This window comes from Gymnogyps californianus, chromosome Z, assembly GCF_018139145.2.
Source record: "Gymnogyps californianus isolate 813 chromosome Z, ASM1813914v2, whole genome shotgun sequence".
NCBI lineage: Eukaryota > Metazoa > Chordata > Aves > Accipitriformes > Cathartidae > Gymnogyps > Gymnogyps californianus.
In genome coordinates, this window is record NC_059500.1 from 30,623,862 (window position 1) to 30,640,734 (window position 16,873).

The 16,873-nt window shown below is 44.8% G+C and overlaps 1 protein-coding gene across 1 annotated transcript in view; it reads right to left on the reverse strand.

Annotated features, from left to right (window-relative positions):
* KCMF1 (potassium channel modulatory factor 1) overlaps window positions 1-16,517 on the reverse strand; it is a 64,097-nt gene extending 47,580 nt beyond the window's left edge. Inside the window, exon 1 of the mRNA XM_050913429.1 lies at window positions 16,360-16,517. Within this exon, the coding sequence (XP_050769386.1) occupies window positions 16,360-16,375 (16 nt within the window). The 5' untranslated portion in view covers window positions 16,376-16,517. The remainder of the gene's footprint in view (window positions 1-16,359) is intronic.
* Window positions 16,518-16,873: the final 356 nt, after the last annotated feature.

Sequence of the window (16,873 nt, forward strand, 5' to 3'; positions counted from 1 at the left end):
CACCCAGGTGTTTACTTCCAGAAGCTGCCATGAAGTTCCTGCCATACTATCAAGCATCTGGAGAGCAACTCTGTTGGTCTGTAGAGGTATAGAATTTGTTTAGAAATGGGTTTAAAATTACAATCCTAATATTGATATTCTCAAACCACTTTATCCCATCTGTTACATTAATTCATGCTAGTTTCCACACGAACTGTTTATACAGAAAGACTTCACCTCATCCTTTCAATTTTTTAGGGTAAATACAGTCTAAGAGAGCTGGCCAATAGTAATCACCTTCAGCCAAGAATACTGGCTGCTTTAGTATTGTCGCAGTTTAACCCCAGCCAGCAGCTAAGCACCATGCTGCTGCTCCATCACTGCCCTCCTGCTCCCAGTGGGATGGGGAGGAGAATCGGGAAAGAAGGTAAAACTCGTGGGTTGAGATAAGAACAGTTTAATAACTAAAGTAAAATATAATATTAACAAGAATAATAATGAAATATTATAACAATAATGAAAAGGACTATAACAAAAAAAGAGAAATGAAACCCAAGAAAAGACAAGTGATGCACAATGCAATTGCTCACCACCCACTGACCGATGCCCGAGCAGCGATCCACACCTCCCGGCCAACTCCCCCCTCTTTATATACTGGGCATGACGTTCCACGGTATGGAATATCCCTTTGACTAGTTCGGGTCAGCTATCCTGGCTATGCTCCCTCCCAGCTTCTTGTACACTTGCTTGCTGGCAGGGCATGGGAAACTGAAAAATCCTTAAGATAAGCACTACTTAGCAACAACTAAAACATCAGTGTGTTATCAACATTATTCTCACACTAAATCCAAGACACAGCACTGTACCAGCTACTAAGAAGAGAATTAACTCTATCCCAGCCAAAACCAGGACAATATCCACCCCTTATTCTATATCATTTATGTCATGCCCAGATCCCACATTTTGCGATACATTTCCAGTTAATCACCACCACTTTTCCTGTCTTAATATATACACACAGATATCATTCCCGCAGTCTATAGGCCATTTCTATCAAATGTCTGTTGAGTTCATTCAGTCAATGACTTTGGGCTCCATCTGTCTTAAGAGTCTGTCTGGACTGGAGGGATGGTGCAAAGTCCACTCAGCTGGCAGAACAGAATTGGGCTTCAATGTGGTGTGGCAAGCGGGTGACATTGGGTGCAGCAGGGGATGGTGTATGGTGTTGGATTGTTGCATGCTGAAGTCAGTCCTGGTTCCATCACTACTGCACTTCACTCAGTTTTGTCAAAGTTAATTCTTCATTAATCTAAGTAATTCTTACTGTAACACTATTAATATAGCATATAATAATGATAACATACAATGGCATGATTATATAGCAATCAACGTCATACAATTTAATTTATTGGCTGTTCTCACCTAAAATCGAATCCCCTTGAGGCACACATCGGACTTCCCCATCCTTCCGCCTCACCCACCAAGTGCACCCAGGTCCTTGAGCAAAAGCAATCCCACGAACGGTTTTGCCTTTGCCTGAGGCAGGAGTAACCCAGACTGTTTTCCCTACCGTATTTTTTATGTGCACTACAGGAACTTTATCCGCTACTACAGTACATAAAAGTTCTGATTGGGCAGGGCCAGCTTGACTGACAGATCCTCTAGTGTTGATTAACCAGGTGGCCTTTGCTAAGTGTGTATCCCAATGTTTGAAGGTCCCACCCCCCATTGCTCTCAATGTAGTCTTGACTTGACTACTCAGTGTAGATTTTCCCAAAGGCTGGTGGATGATAGGGGATGTGATATACCCACTCAATGCTGTGCTCTTTGGCCCAGGTGTCTATAAGATTGTTTCGGAAATGAGTCCCATTGTCTGACTCAATTCCTTCTGGGGTGCCATGTCGCCATAAGACTTGCTTTTCAAGGCCCAGGACAGCGTTCCAGGCAGTGGCATGGGGCACAGGATGTTTCCAGCCATCCAGTGGTTGCTTCCACCATTGTAAGCACATAGTGCTTGCCCTGGTGGGTTCGTGGGACTGTCATATACTCAATCTGCCAGGCCTCCCCATATTTATATTTCAGCTATCGTCCTCCATACCAAAGAGGCTTGCTTGCTTAATTGCAGCACATGTTTCACATTCATGGATAACCTGTGCGACAGTGTCCATGGTCAGGTCCACCCCTTGATCACAAGCCCATCTATGTATTGCATCTCTTCCCTGATGGCCTGAGGTGTCATGGGCCCACCGAGCCATAAATAATTCACCCTTATGTTGCCAATCCAGATCGACCTGAGCCACTTCAATCTTAGCAGCCTTGTCTACCTGTTGGTTGTTTTGATGTTCTTCAGTGGCCTGACTCTTAGGTACATAAGCATCTACGTGACGTACTTTCACAACCAGGTTCTCTAGCCGGGCAGCAATATCTTGCCACAATGCAGCAGCCCAGACGGGTTTACCTCTGCATTGCCAGTTATTCTGCTTCCATTGCTGCAACCACCCCCACAGAGCATTTGCCACCATCCATGAGTCAGTACAGATAAAGAATTGGCCATTTTTCTCGTTCCGCAATGTCTAAAGCCAGCTAGATGGCTTTCACCTCTGCAAACTGACTCGATTCACCTTCTCCTTCCACAGTTTCTGCACCTTGTCATATAAGACTCTGTACAGCCACCTTCCACCTTCGATGCTTTCCTACAGTGTGACAGGACCCATCCGTAAACAGGGCATATTGCCTCTCATTTTCTGGCAGTTTATTATACAGTGGGGCCTCTTCAGCACACATTACCTCCTCCTCTGGCAATATTCCAAAATCTTTGCCTTCTGGCCAGTCCGTGATCAATTCTAAAATTCCTGAGTGACTGGAGTTTCCTATTTAACTTCATTGTGTGATCAGTGCAACCCACTTACTCCTCGTAGCATCAGTTGCACAATGTGTAGAAGGGACCTTCCCTTTGAACATCCAGCCCAGCACTGGCAGTCGGGGTGCTAACAGGAGCCGTGTTCCAGTACCAACCACTTCCGAGGCAGCTCAAACTCCTTCATATGCTGCTAATACCTCCTTTTCAGTTGGAGTATAGCAGGCCTCGGATCCTCGATATCCCTGACTCCAGAACCCTAGAGGTCGACCTTGGGTCTCCTCTGGTGCTTTCTGCCAGAGACTTCAGGTAGGGCCATTCTCCCCGGCTGCTGTATAAACCACATTTTTAACATCTGGTCCTGCCCAGACTGGCCCAAGGGCTACTGCATGAACAATCTCCAGTTTAATTTGTTCAAAGCCTTGTTGTTGCTCAGGACCCCATTTAAAACCATTCTTCTTCTGGGTCACTTGATAGAGAGGGCTTACAATCATACTATAATTTGGAATATGCATTCTCCAAAAACCCACAACGCCTAAGAAAGCTTGTGTTTCCTGTTTACCAGACAGTGGAGATAAAGCTGCTTTTTTATTGATCACATCCATTGGGATGTGACGACATCCATCTTGCCATTTTATTCCTAAAAACTGAATCTCCTGTGCGGGTCCCTTCACCTTTGTTTTATGGCAAAGCCAGCTTTCAGAAGGATTTGGATTATTTTCTCCCCTTTCTCAAAAACTTCTGCTGTGTTGCACCAGATGTCATCAACGTATTGCAGGTGTTCTGGAGCTCCACCTTTTTCCAGTGCATTCTGGATTAGTCCATGGCAAATGGTGGGGCTGCGTTTCCACCCCGGGACAGTTGATTCCAGGTGTGCTGGACACCCCTCCAAGTGAAAGCAAACTGTGGCTGGCACTCTGCTGCCAAAGGGATTGAGAAAAATGCATTAGCGATATCAATTGTGGCGCACCACTTGGCTGCCTTTGACTCCAGTTCATATTGAAGTTCTAGCATGTCTGGCACGGCAGCACTCAGCGGCGGCATGACTTCATTCAGGCCACGATAGTCTACTGTTAGTTTCCACTCTCCATTAGACTTTCACACTGGCCATATGGGGCTGTTAAAAGGTGAGCAAGTCCTGCTGATCACTCCTTGGCTCTCCAGTCGACAAATCAGCATATGGATGGGAATCAGGGAGTCTTGGTTGGTGCAATATTGCTGCCGGTGCCCCGTTGTGGTAGTGACTGGCACCTGTTGTTCTTCAACCCTCAGCAACCCCACAATCGAAGGGTCCTCAGAGAGACCGGGCAAGGTGGACAACTGTTCAATTGCCTCTGTCTCCAAGGCAGCCATACCAAAGGCCCACCGGTACCCTTTTGGGTCCTTGAAATACCCTCTCCTAAAATAATCTATGCCAAGGATGCATGGAGCCTCTGGGCCAGTCACAATGGGGTGTTTCTGCCGCTCATTCCCAGTTAGGCTTATTTCAGCCTCCAACAGTTAGCTGTTGAGATTAAATACAAATAGGTTCTACCCCTTTATAGCTTGATGGCATTAGGGTACACTGTGCACCCGTGTCTGCTAGAGTTTTATACTCCTGTGGGTCTGACATGCCAGGCCATCAGATCCACAAAGTCCAGTAAACCCGGTTGTCCCTCTTCTCCGCCTGGCTGGAGGCAGGGCCCCTCTAGTCCCGGTCATAGGATTCTCCACTCACTTTTTGTAAAAATGGATTAAAATTCCTTCTCATAGGATCCAGAGTAAGATCAGCCCTTCCACTCTGTCTGGCACACCACTGACACTGCCCACCACAGACTGGAGCAGCAATTTTCCTGGAAGAACCCTCATTTGTAGTTGTTTTTCCCTGCAATTCACGTACCTGTGCATCTAGGACCAAGGTAGGTTTTCCATCGCACTTCATCATATCCTCTCTGTGCTCACACAGGTAAGACCACAGGGTACCTCGTGGTGTGTACCTTCTACCTCCTCTCTCTTGAGCAGAGGGATGCTTATTCCTAATAGCTGAGATATTGGTCTGTACAGGTGGGAGGCAGAACTTATCCTCAAATCACTGGAACTCTTGGGACAGTTTCTCGGCTAGTGTGTCTGGCAGTTTCTCCACAGCAGAGACAAGGGAAGAAGTGAGACTTTCTTCGTATTGCCGGAGTCAGCCAGCCAGTTCATCCACTGTTGGTCCCTCTTCGTCCTTCCAGTCCATTACTGCCAATGAGTTGGCACAGGACAATGGTGCGCTCCATGTAAACTTCCACCACATGGGTCGTGTGCAGTGGACTTCATCTGGATCTGTGGGTAACTGTGCATCGTCCAGGTCATAATAAGCCATCTCCCGCATGGCTAATTCCCTCAGGTACTGGATACCTTTCTCCATTGTAGTCCACTTGCCTGGATGACATACAACATGTTCCTTGAAAGGATACCTTGCCCTCATGCCTAGCAGAAGTCACCTCCAGAGGCTGAGGGCTTGTGTCTTTTTTCCAATCGCTTTGTCAATGCCCCCTTCCCTAGAAAGGAATCCCAGTTGCTTGGCTTCCCTACCCTCTAATTCCAAGCTATGGCTCCATTATCCCAGCATCGGAGCAGCCAGGTGACAATGTGCTTACCCGGATGACAGCTGAAGTCTTTTCGCGTATCTCGCAGCTCACTCAAGGATAGGGATTGGGTGATTATCTCCGGTTCTTCCTCCTGTTCTCCTGATGACCCTGGTTCACCTTCATCCTTCAATAAGCGAGCTGGATTTTTTGAGTATTTCTTCTTCGGTACAGGAGCAACTGATACTGGCATAGGTTGGTTCTCTGGTTTGGCTGCAATGCCTGTCACCGGGGGTCAGAGTGGCTGCAGTGCCTGTCACCAGGGGTCGGAGTGGCTGCAGTGCCTGTCATTCTCTTGTCAAATCCAGAGACCTTCGCTTCCCCTTGAGGGTATTGAACAGTGTTGAACAGAGCTCAGTAGGCATGGGCCAGGCCCCAGCACATTGCAGTGATTTGTGTCTCCCTGGAATTGTCGGGGTGACAGCAATACTTTTTCCAAATGTTCTACTAGTTCTTCAAGATTCTGCACTTGTTAAAGGGTGAAATTCCAAAACACTGGAGGTGCCCACCGTCCTAGGCATTCACCCGTGCTACCCCACACACCCTGCCACTCATAACTCTCCAGCCTTCAGGCAGATCTCTGGGTGATCCTCTTAAATAGCTGTTTAACCCTGAACAAGACCTGAACCACATTCAGGAACATGCTAGTTCCTAGCAATAGGACCATGTTAGTTTCAACATTCCAAGGATATTCAAAGTTTTCAAAATTCTCAAACACTAATGTAATTAGCCTAGAGGAGAAGGGGAACCTGAAGGAAGGCATCTCCCCCATAGATTGGTTCTTCGAGGAGAAAAGGTAAAGGATGTAATTATTAATAGTTTCCGCTAGATAGCTCCCAAAGTACAGAGATAACAGCAATGCTGAGTACAAATATCAGATTAGTCCCACAACCAATAATTTTAGCATACCATAAACCAGTGTTAGATAGTACAGCAAAGCTAAAACCTTAATCCACTTCCCATGGGTGATATGCAGCAGCACAGGGACTATATACGGCAAGTAAGGTGATACATAACACAACTCTAAGAACGAGCACCACAACTCTAAGAGCCAATAAATCAATGTTGTGACCAGTGACTATTAAACTAGTATAATGAATGCTTATAACAAACTCATTTTAACTGCACTGGTCAGATCTGTTGTTATCTCAACCCTTCGGGCCCCACGTCGGGCGCCAAAAAGGACCGTCGTGGTTTAACCCCAGCCAGCAGCTAAGCACCATGCTGCTGCTCCATCACTGCCCTCCTGCTCCCAGTGGGATGGGGAGGAGAATCGGGAAAGAAGGTAAAACTCGTGGGTTGAGATAAGAACAGTTTAATAACTAAAGTAAAATATAATATTAACAAGAATAATAATGAAATATTATAACAATAATGAAAAGGACTATAACAAAAAAAGAGAAATGAAACCCAAGAAAAGACAAGTGATGCACAATGCAATTGCTCACCACCCACTGACCGATGCCCGAGCAGCGATCCACACCTCCCGGCCAACTCCCCCCTGTTTATATACTGGGCATGACGTTCCACGGTATGGAATATCCCTTTGACTAGTTCGGGTCAGCTATCCTGGCTATGCTCCCTCCCAGCTTCTTGTACACCTGCTTGCTGGCAGAGCATGGGAAACTGAAAAAAATCCTTAAGCACTACTTAGCAACAACTAAAACATCAGTGTGCTATCAACATTATTCTCAGACTAAACCAAAACACAGCACTGTACCAGCTACTAAGAAGAGAATTAACTCTATCCCAGCCAAAACCAGGACAAGTATCAATAAGCTAACAGAAGTCACACCTTAAATACCATTTACGCTAGGAATCAACTGTTACTGAAGAGTTTTGTAAACAATGACTCTCCTCAACAAATAATTAAAGAATTCATCAGTCATAATCTAGACTAGCAAGTAAAATTTTCACTACTAAAGCCACCTTGTCTTATCTAACAAACAAAACCAAACCACAAATCCATCTCTGTAATAGGTCATAGAAACAGCTGCTTAAAACCCTTTTTCAGCAATAGCTAGTTTCTGAAATAAGCAAGGGCTAGTTGTGCTACCAAGAAACACCAGAGCTTTGCTTTTCAAAGAGGCTTACAGAGGCAGGCATTAAACTTCTATCGCACTTGAACCCAACACAGGTCTACAGCTTCCCCAGGTGTTTTTCAAAATCCCACCCTAGAGCACTAAGGAGGAAAGTAGGAGAGGGAGAGCACAGCAAAGGGAAGGAAGAACAATGACAAGGAAATAAGAGGGTGAAAGATAAGAGATCAAAGACAAAAAGAAGGAAAGCAAAGAAGATAATTTATCCTACCAGAGACAGCACCTCTTGTCAGTCAAGACAAGAAACATTGCCTCCCAAAAAGAATCTGGCACCAGGAAGTGGCAGAAGTGATGGGGGAAGACCGAATCTGACCTGAGGTAAGAAAAAAAATGGAGTTATGATTTTTTTTAAACTTTGTTGCTACATCTTATTTTTGCAATATATTTTTACAAAAACTGTGATTTTTTTTAAATTAACGTCTTTTTTCAGCTGGATTTTGTCAGTGATGACAGTGGGATGATCCAAATCAAATGTGGAACAGGATCAATAGTATTTTGGTAAAAATGCGAAATTCTATGCAAATACTGGAATTAAAAACAAATTTAAAATACTATAGGGAAGCTGTATGAAGCAATAGCTGCAAACAGTATATGCCCCTGAAATGTCCCGATAAGTCAAAAATTTGGAAGAATGGACTTGCATCTATAAAACTCACTGCAATGGAGTACAAGACCACTAATTCCTATCTTTACAAGACTTTCCGAAGTACCTTCTGGCAAGGCATAAAATCTCTACCTGATATCCTACGTGCAACTGGAAGAAACATCATGGCCTCCTGTGGCCAGGTTCCCTGTTTAATTGTAAAAAAAGTTTTACCCAGGTCTCCAACTGAAAATGGCGCTACTTTTAGAGAAAGTCTCCTAGAAGCTCCAAATAAAGCAATCACGATAGATAGAATTAACACACATATGAAATTCACTGCAGGGTGACAAATGGGCAATAGAAAAGGAATTCTCATACAAAGGCAAGTCACAGACTATGCGTAAAAAATTAATATTTTAATATTAAAAAAAGATAAAAATTCTGTCAAACAAATCCATCCTCCCCCTAACACTTACTCAAACTACATTCTCAGAACAAACCTAGGGGGGAAGAAAAATTTTCCAAATATGTCGGAGGCTCCAGTGACTTCTATCCATACTTAAAAATGAATTCCAAACTAGAACCAATGACTTCAAGTGGCAGAAATCAAGCCATCACCTGCACACACCTTTGAAATACAATTCTGAGACCTATGGACAGAGAGCAGTTATGTGAGTGATAAAAATCGTATTAAAGCTGGAAACACTTCTATGATGATGCCCCACAATTTCCACTTGCTACAGACCTCACTTTTCAACTTAGTAAATGTCAATAAGCCAGATTAAAAAGTTTTTAAACAGCTCTAAACTGAAACCTTGAGTTTATACATATATTCTAAAACAGTGAAACCAACGAGCTTGTCTCTATGCTCCACACTGAATTCAGAATGGTCTTACTTCATGTCAAATTTAATTGTAATAACGCTACAAAGAGAAAAAAATGTGGATAACTGTAAGGACCATGTATACAAACAGTGACAGGAGTAAGTTCAAACCAGAGGTTCAGGTAATGCTTCAGGGAAAGGTGTAGGAACCAAATGGGACATAAGATTTGAGATACTCAACAGCCACATTTGAATCTGAAACAGTTAAGAGACCAGGAGAACAAAGTTTAAGATAAAATTCAAAGCTTTAATTGTTTAATTTGGATACTAGGTAGCCTCAAGAACCTTCAGTGAAAAAATTCTCCACGATCTCATTACACACTGTATGAAAAAGCAGTTCAGTTTTAATCACCCTCTTGAAGTCATGAAATATCTTCTTCTTGTATTCAGAAAGGGAGATCACACTCTTACGCAGCTGATTCCTTTCTTTCAGATTCCCTCTCCATATCAGCCTGAGGTAAACACCTTTTCAATTTCCATCCATGCAGTAATTCCCCCTCACATGTGTCCTGAGTCACTAACAGCACTCTGAGTTCTCTGAACTCAGTGTGCCCGAGCTGCTCACAGTGCCTTTTAATGCTGTTTCTGTATGGGTGAGCAACATTGCTGCCTATAGTTAAGCTTGTGTACCTCTTCTCCATTATGACTCCATTTTCAGAACCTACAGCTACCAAATCTGCTCACCTATTCTAAATCCTGTAGTGAGAAGAATACATTGTGTGTGGAGGATTTAGCCCAAGTGATTCCAAGAACAAAAACCATGAAAACTCACAACTTTGCTCATATTAAAATATATGTATCCTAGTATCAATTCACGACCAGAATCCATAGGAAATGCAATCTAACACAATTATATTCCTCTCTGGAAAAATACCATGTCACTCAGTGCACCAGGGCATATGGTTTTCAGTACACAAACAGAAAAGTCTCTATTTGTTTTATCATTGCTGGTCAGTCTGAGCTTTTATTTATCACACACTTTGAAAAATTTGCATTGACTATGGATTTTCTCACTGCCTTTTCCCTGCAAGTATTTCTCTATAGCATTTCAGTGCAGCACAAATATCATGAATTAACTTTAACAGCACTTCTAAGCAGTATTTTCTTTCTCTTGAAATAGAGGGAAACCAATGCATGTAGAGATTAAAACTGCAAATTCACTGAGCCCAGTCGCCCAATCTGAGATGCCAAGGATGGACTTTTCAGAATCTTTGATTTTCTAGAGTTAAATGTTTTTTCAAAGCTTATCGCTCAGTTACTACAGTTGCAGTCGTGAATGCTCAGATCCCAAAAATCCCAAATCAGGCCTTCATAACATAAGGAACAAACAGATAACAGCCACCTGTGAACTCTTGCCAAGTGATTTGCCCAGCAGTTCACATGACCTCTGCAGCAGAGCACAGGAAGGTCGATCCAACCTTCCACAACAAAACTCCACTGTCAACACCTCAACCATCCTTTCTTTGTGTAATGCCTCTACCTGCTCATTTGCTCTACAATCCCAAACACAGAGTGGTGGTCTAACATACAAAAACCTTCCTATGCACCCTAAAGGAGGCAGGGGTGGTATGGAGCAGATAAAACGCAGCTGTGTAATTATACAACACAGATACTCAAAGAAGGTTGAATTAGTGCTGTCTGTGCAATCAAATTCTGGCACATCCCAACTCATGAGTGCTGTTCTTCCAATCTGCTGCTGTGTCCAGCAGCTTCTTGAACGTAGTAACACTTTTTGTATTAGTTACTATTCCGTTTTTGTATTTCTTAACAGTAACTGAAGTAACAATAAAGACGCAACTATGAACAGTGACAACCACAACTCTTCCTCAAATGTTATCAGTAACGTAAACATGCAAAGGTATTTGAAAACCTTTCTTCTTTTTATTTAACGTGTACTAATTTTATTTGTCTAGTACTGCTCAAGCAACTTGCCATGGCTCTCTAAACTTCCCCCGAATCCCTTCTAGCCATCACTAGTTCAAACAAACATTTGGAAGTAAGAGTAATTCCACCATTGTCTTCTCTCTTCACCCCCACCCAATAATGTTAAAATTATCACAGTTCTGTTCCAGTTTTTCTGCTTAAGATACTGGCTATCAACCTTTCAACACTGATTGTTTAAATCTAATCTTTTTCTCCTGTTTCCCAAAGAATATTTGATCCATGGCATTACTTCTTATCACAAACCTGAGAGGAGGACCTTGTTCAGAGACTCTGCAGGGACAACAGCACATTGGTTCACACACAGTATGTTTCCTAACCCATCAGAGCCAGAAACCTTTTTTAAAATTAAAACCTAGCTTCCTTAAAACTAGTATCTTGCCAGTTAAAATATCACTGATGAGTCCAGCTCTTTATTATTAAATGATGATTCAGTTTCTTACTGAAAGCAAACAACAGTTTAATAATATAGCAAACTACTGTGTTCCAATATTTCTAATCACATTTGCAGTTGTTTACATTTAACATTAACATTTTTTGTGTCCTAAACATAGCTTTTGCTAGTTAAATTATCACACTAACTCATTTTCAGATACTGCACTACCCCTGTAATCATATGCATTAATACGCTACCATAGAGTAAAACTAACAACAGTATGAAATACTTTGACGTATACAGTTAGAAAATGCTTTGTCAGAGTCAAATATTAGTGCAAATTCAAAAAACCTCACTGTTATGTTACATGTAGAACTTAAATCTGAAACTTATTTTCTACAAAACAGATCTAAGCAGCAGCAATGTGTGAAAGAATTTGTGATTATTCTGTATTGTGGAATAGCAAAATTCCATGTTTGGAGAAGACATAAGCAAAGTATTAAAATGCATCAGAAGGCAGCAAGTTATAACTGGTTTCACAGATGCATGTTTCATTATTAAATGCAATACTTCACCAACACAGTATGTTGAGTACTTTGTATGAAAAATATGTAGTCTCGTTACCTGACTTAAGAGCTTTACATGCAAAAATAGAGTAATTCTGCATTTAGTGGCAATTGTATAACTGACACTACATGAAATATTAAAAGTTACACATCAGCTGCTGAATGTTATTTGTCTTGACAGAAGTTTGTAGCACCCTTCCGCAGCTCAAGTATGACACACCTATTGCATAATTACGAGGGGCACAAATTACTCTTGCTTTTAATGTTTTCAAAAAGTTTGTTATGGATAAAGTTTTATTTATGTTTTGTATTGTGATCATATGGAAAATGTCATCAGCCCATATTCCCAATCTGTTCACTGTACAGCTAGAAGACTGGAGCTAACATTACCCTTACATTAGCTGTTTTCAAGTGGTTGGTACGTATTCAAGTAACTCTAGGATTTCTTGAATTTCAAAGACCAAGTTCTGTGCATTTCTTTTTAAGGTGCACTTATTTACCCTTCTATTACAAATAAGCACTTTATTTAAAGATCTCTATGCAAGACATTTATACATACACACACAAAAAAGAGGAGCACTGAGACTCCAGCTCCTTTGAATACAAGGTGCTTGAAGCCAGCAGAGAACATCTAGAAACTCCACATGGTCCTGACAGTCACCGCTCTCCCTTCCTAGCTTTGTTACCACCATCCATTCGCAACTCTACTTCACATGGGACTAGGATTAACTGCAGAGCTTTGCTGATTCATAAGAAATGCTAACAAATGGGCACCGTCAAAACCAACCACAACTTGCATTGCTGCTAGCTCTTTGAAGCTTAAAGAATACACCCCTTAGTGAAAATAAGAAACAAAGCATGGAACTGGGGCTGGGAGTGCGGTGCAGAGTGTGCGAGACCGAGAACCAAGTGGTGCAGGTGGTGAGGTGCTGGGAGCCTTCTGGAGCTGCCGGGTATAGGGAACCTGAAGCCAGGCCCTTGTGCGACCAGTAATGCTGCAGCAACGTAGTTTCACAAAAGAAGTTGCAAAAAATGGTCTTATGATATTTCTCAAAGTTGTGATTCTCTATTTTTCTGCTGTCCTGGATGGTGTCTACTGCCTTATGAAAGAATCATTGCCAGATGCATGTCCACAGAAAGAAAACCTGTAATATGCAAAATACCTTCTGGTATACGTTCTAGAGTGTAAAAAACCTCACCTACCTGCTACTTGTAGGCTGCCAAACATTACACCACCACATACTCCTCAACAGAGGGGCTAACCCAGAGAAACAGTGTGTCACTCCTATAAAGCGAACAACATGAAAGCCAAGACCAGGGGATGCCCTCATGTTGCATTCTAGAAAACCAAAGGCAGAGAATAGCTAGTCTCTTAACACCAAATCACAGAACAAAAATGGTTTTGAAAAATTAGAAGCAACTAGCAATAGCAAGAGGTGGATAAACACCAACAGCTACTCTTGACAGTATTACCAACAAAGTCTCTTAAACACCAAATGAACATTTCAAGAAAGAACAACAACAATTCAAGTTCTAGTTGTGCCCATTTTTCCTGAATTCGGGAGAAACGTGAGCCCAGAGCTCATGTGTGAAATGAGAGCACAGTGAAAAGGCAGGCTGTGGTCAGACTTTTTCTGAAGGATAACAAAATCTCTCTTTTTTTTTTTTAAACAACCGATTGTATTTTATGGATTATTACACCAAATAAAACAGTCAAGAAACCCCGATGGAAAGTAAGCTTAGATCTCCATCAGATGCTTCATGGCCTATTTAACATCCCAAGACTTTGGAATTCCAACTTCTCCAGCATCTACCCTTCCAGAGACATCCTTTCCCATCATAAGACTGGTACAGCATCCAGATTCTGCCAGGAGCAACCAATAAATCTTATTTGTAACTTTGAGGATGGACCATTTTAAAGGAAACAGAAAAGATATTGCTTATTAAACATGATTAAAGCTTGCTTTTTCCCCTATACCATATTCTTCCAAGTCAGCCCTTCCCAAACTAGTCACACTGGATCCAAAACTGTCAGCTGTGAATGACACCATACAGATCTGAAGCAAGAATTACTTTTTTTGAATATTTCATTTCTAAGCATTTCCAAATTTCTAACAAAATTAAGACTCCATACCTCTTTTCCATGAAGTTGGAAAAGCATGCCTCCCATATTACTATGACTTATTCTAACCCTATAACTAAAGTTGACTAAAACAAAACATCTGAAGTGTGAAGTAAGAGGAGAATCACTGAGAAATTAAGAGACAGACTAGATTTTTAATAAAAACATATCACAAGGATACAGTGATAGATGTAATTTTTAATCTCAGTGTTCTCATTTTTTCACTCACAACGTCTGTGTGCGCACACACACCTGACGAGCCTACATCTGCAATACAAAACTACCAAAACTCACACTCACTTATCAGGAAAGAGAGACAATTATTTCAATTTTTTCTAACTAGGCATGTCTAGAAAGTACACACACTGATGAATCTGCTTTGGAAAGAGAATATTAAGCCTGGTTTTGTTAACAGTCACTCCTCCTAAAAATATCAACAACTATCCAAGCAAGGGAGCGTAATTTCCCCTGCTACAAACAAAACCTAACAAACAATAGAAAAATTTACGATATAGCCTCCATCAGAAACATACTTACAAGGAAACCTACTTTGAAATTTTCTCTGTCTTAATGAAAAGGCTGCTCCAGGACTAAAATGTCTTTTTAGCAAAGATCACCACCTTTTATAACAGTCCATGCGTTTATCACTGAAAAACACTAAAGAACAACACACAATATCACTTCCATAATTTTAACCTGTTCAAGCTAGAAAAAGCTTGTATTCTACCACTGTACTTTAAAGACTGGATACGTGCATCACAGCAGAGACATACAGACTGCATAATCCCACAACGTCACTAACAACAACTTTGTGATCAACACTCATTTCATTCACTGTTAGAAACTGCATCTTTAATCATAAAGACATCCAGCATCTCCACCCTCTTGGGAAAATATGTATTTTATAAGGGGAAATGAGACAGAAAGAATTTGGTACCCCTACTAAATTTTAACTTACAAAAAAAAAAAAGCTAGTGGATTCAGGGAAGACAATTCTTTGATACAGAAGCACACATACTTGCACAAACAAGAAGTCTGCAAAATATTGTGATGGCACACCGAAAATCCATCATATATATCATCGTCCAGCACCAAGCTACCAACCAGAAGCCACCATTATTAGCCACAAATATTGAATTCTCCTGTAACATTTCTATCAAAACATTTTAAGATTAGATACAACACAGAAATAAGAAATTAGATAAGACAGAGAAAATGGAGCAGGTGCTGAATTAAGTTCCTAACATGGCAGAAAATTATCCTTTCAGGTAACAAACCCCGTTTTTACAGAATATTTTAACACTAGACCAAGCACCTTACCCGCTGGTAAGAAAAGACAGAAAAATCAAGTGACTTTCTCTCCTGTTTTCACACTCCCATCTTCTTCCTGTAGAAATTCCTTTCTTAGCTTCCAGCTCGCTCTCCATCCTGCTCCTTTTGACTAATTCTGAACTATCCACTGAACTCACCCACGGCGGTAAACACAGCGGCACCAGGGCAAACACACAAAACACGTTTCTCTGATGGCCTCTCTTAACGCCTCAAAACATGCCACTACATCAGCACTGGTCTCCTCTGCCACAAGACAAAACAGAGAGAAAAGAGGCAGCTGCCGGGGCTACCCGCGCACAAGCTACCCCTCGGCAGGGCCACGCAGGCTGCCCGCACACCTCTTCCCCCAGGCCCCGCGCCGGGGCCCGGCTCCTCTCCCCGCCCGCCGGGCGCGACCCCCGGCACCAAGCGGGGCCCCGCTCCCAGCCCGCTCCCCCGGGGTGCCAGGCCACCCTCCCGGCGCGGCCCCCGACCGCACCGCCCCCCGGGGGCGCCGTGCCCGGCCTGACCCGCCGCGGCGGCCGACACGTCGGCAGGCCGCCCCGCGCCCCCGCCCACCCCGGCCGGGCCCGCGGGGCCCGGGGGCGCCCCGCACGCCCGGCCCGGCCCCACCTCCCTCCGCCCGTCCTTCAGGAGCGGGAGGAGAGGGGCGGAACAGCCCCTCGCCGCCTCCTTGCCCGCGCCCGCCGCCGGCCCGCTCCCGGCCCCGCGCGGCGGCAGGCCCCGGCTCCGCGCCCGGAGGGGCGGCGGGGGAGGCGGCCGGGCCCGCCGCAGGCCGCGCGGGGAGACGGGCCGTAACGGCCGCCTCCCCTCCCATGACACTGCAGAGCGGGGCCTGGCCGCCGCCCTCCGCCGCCGAGGCCTCCTTCCGCCGCCGGCTCCGCAGGCCCCCCTCCCGGCGGCGGCGGCGCCATGATGATCCGCCCGAGAGGGCGCCGCGCCAGGCCCTGACGCCGGGCCGGGCCCCGGGACGCGCCCCCGCCGCCGCGGCCTGGCGCCCCGCGCCGCTCACCTTCATGTCGGGACATCCTAGTCCAGAGGCGGCGGCCCAGGCCCGTCTCGGGGCTCCCGCGGGCTGCTCGGGCGCCGCTGCGGCCTGGCCCCCGCCGCCGCCGCACGCACGGAGCCCCGGTGCGAGAGGAGAGGGGCCGGGGGCAGGGCCGGGAAGGGGGCAAAAACACAAGAGGCGGCGAGGAGCCGGCCTCCCTTCTCCTCCTCCTGCTCCCTCGCTCGCCCTGCGGGGGGCGGATCCGGCGGCAGCGCCTTCCCGGGCGCCGTGACACGGTGACTCTGGGCCCCGCCGGCTGCTGGCGCCGCCTCCCGCTCCGCTCCGCCCGCTGCCGCAGCGACGGCGGCGCCGGGGCTCCCCGCCGCGCTGGAGCGGTCCCGGCCCCTTCCCTTTCCTCCTCCTCCCGCCCCGGCCGCACGTCGGGAGGAAGAGGAAGTACACCGCCGGGGCGGCGGCCCTCCCGCGCGGGCTGCCGGGCCGGGGACTGAGGGCGGTGTCGAGCCCCGCCGGCGGGGAG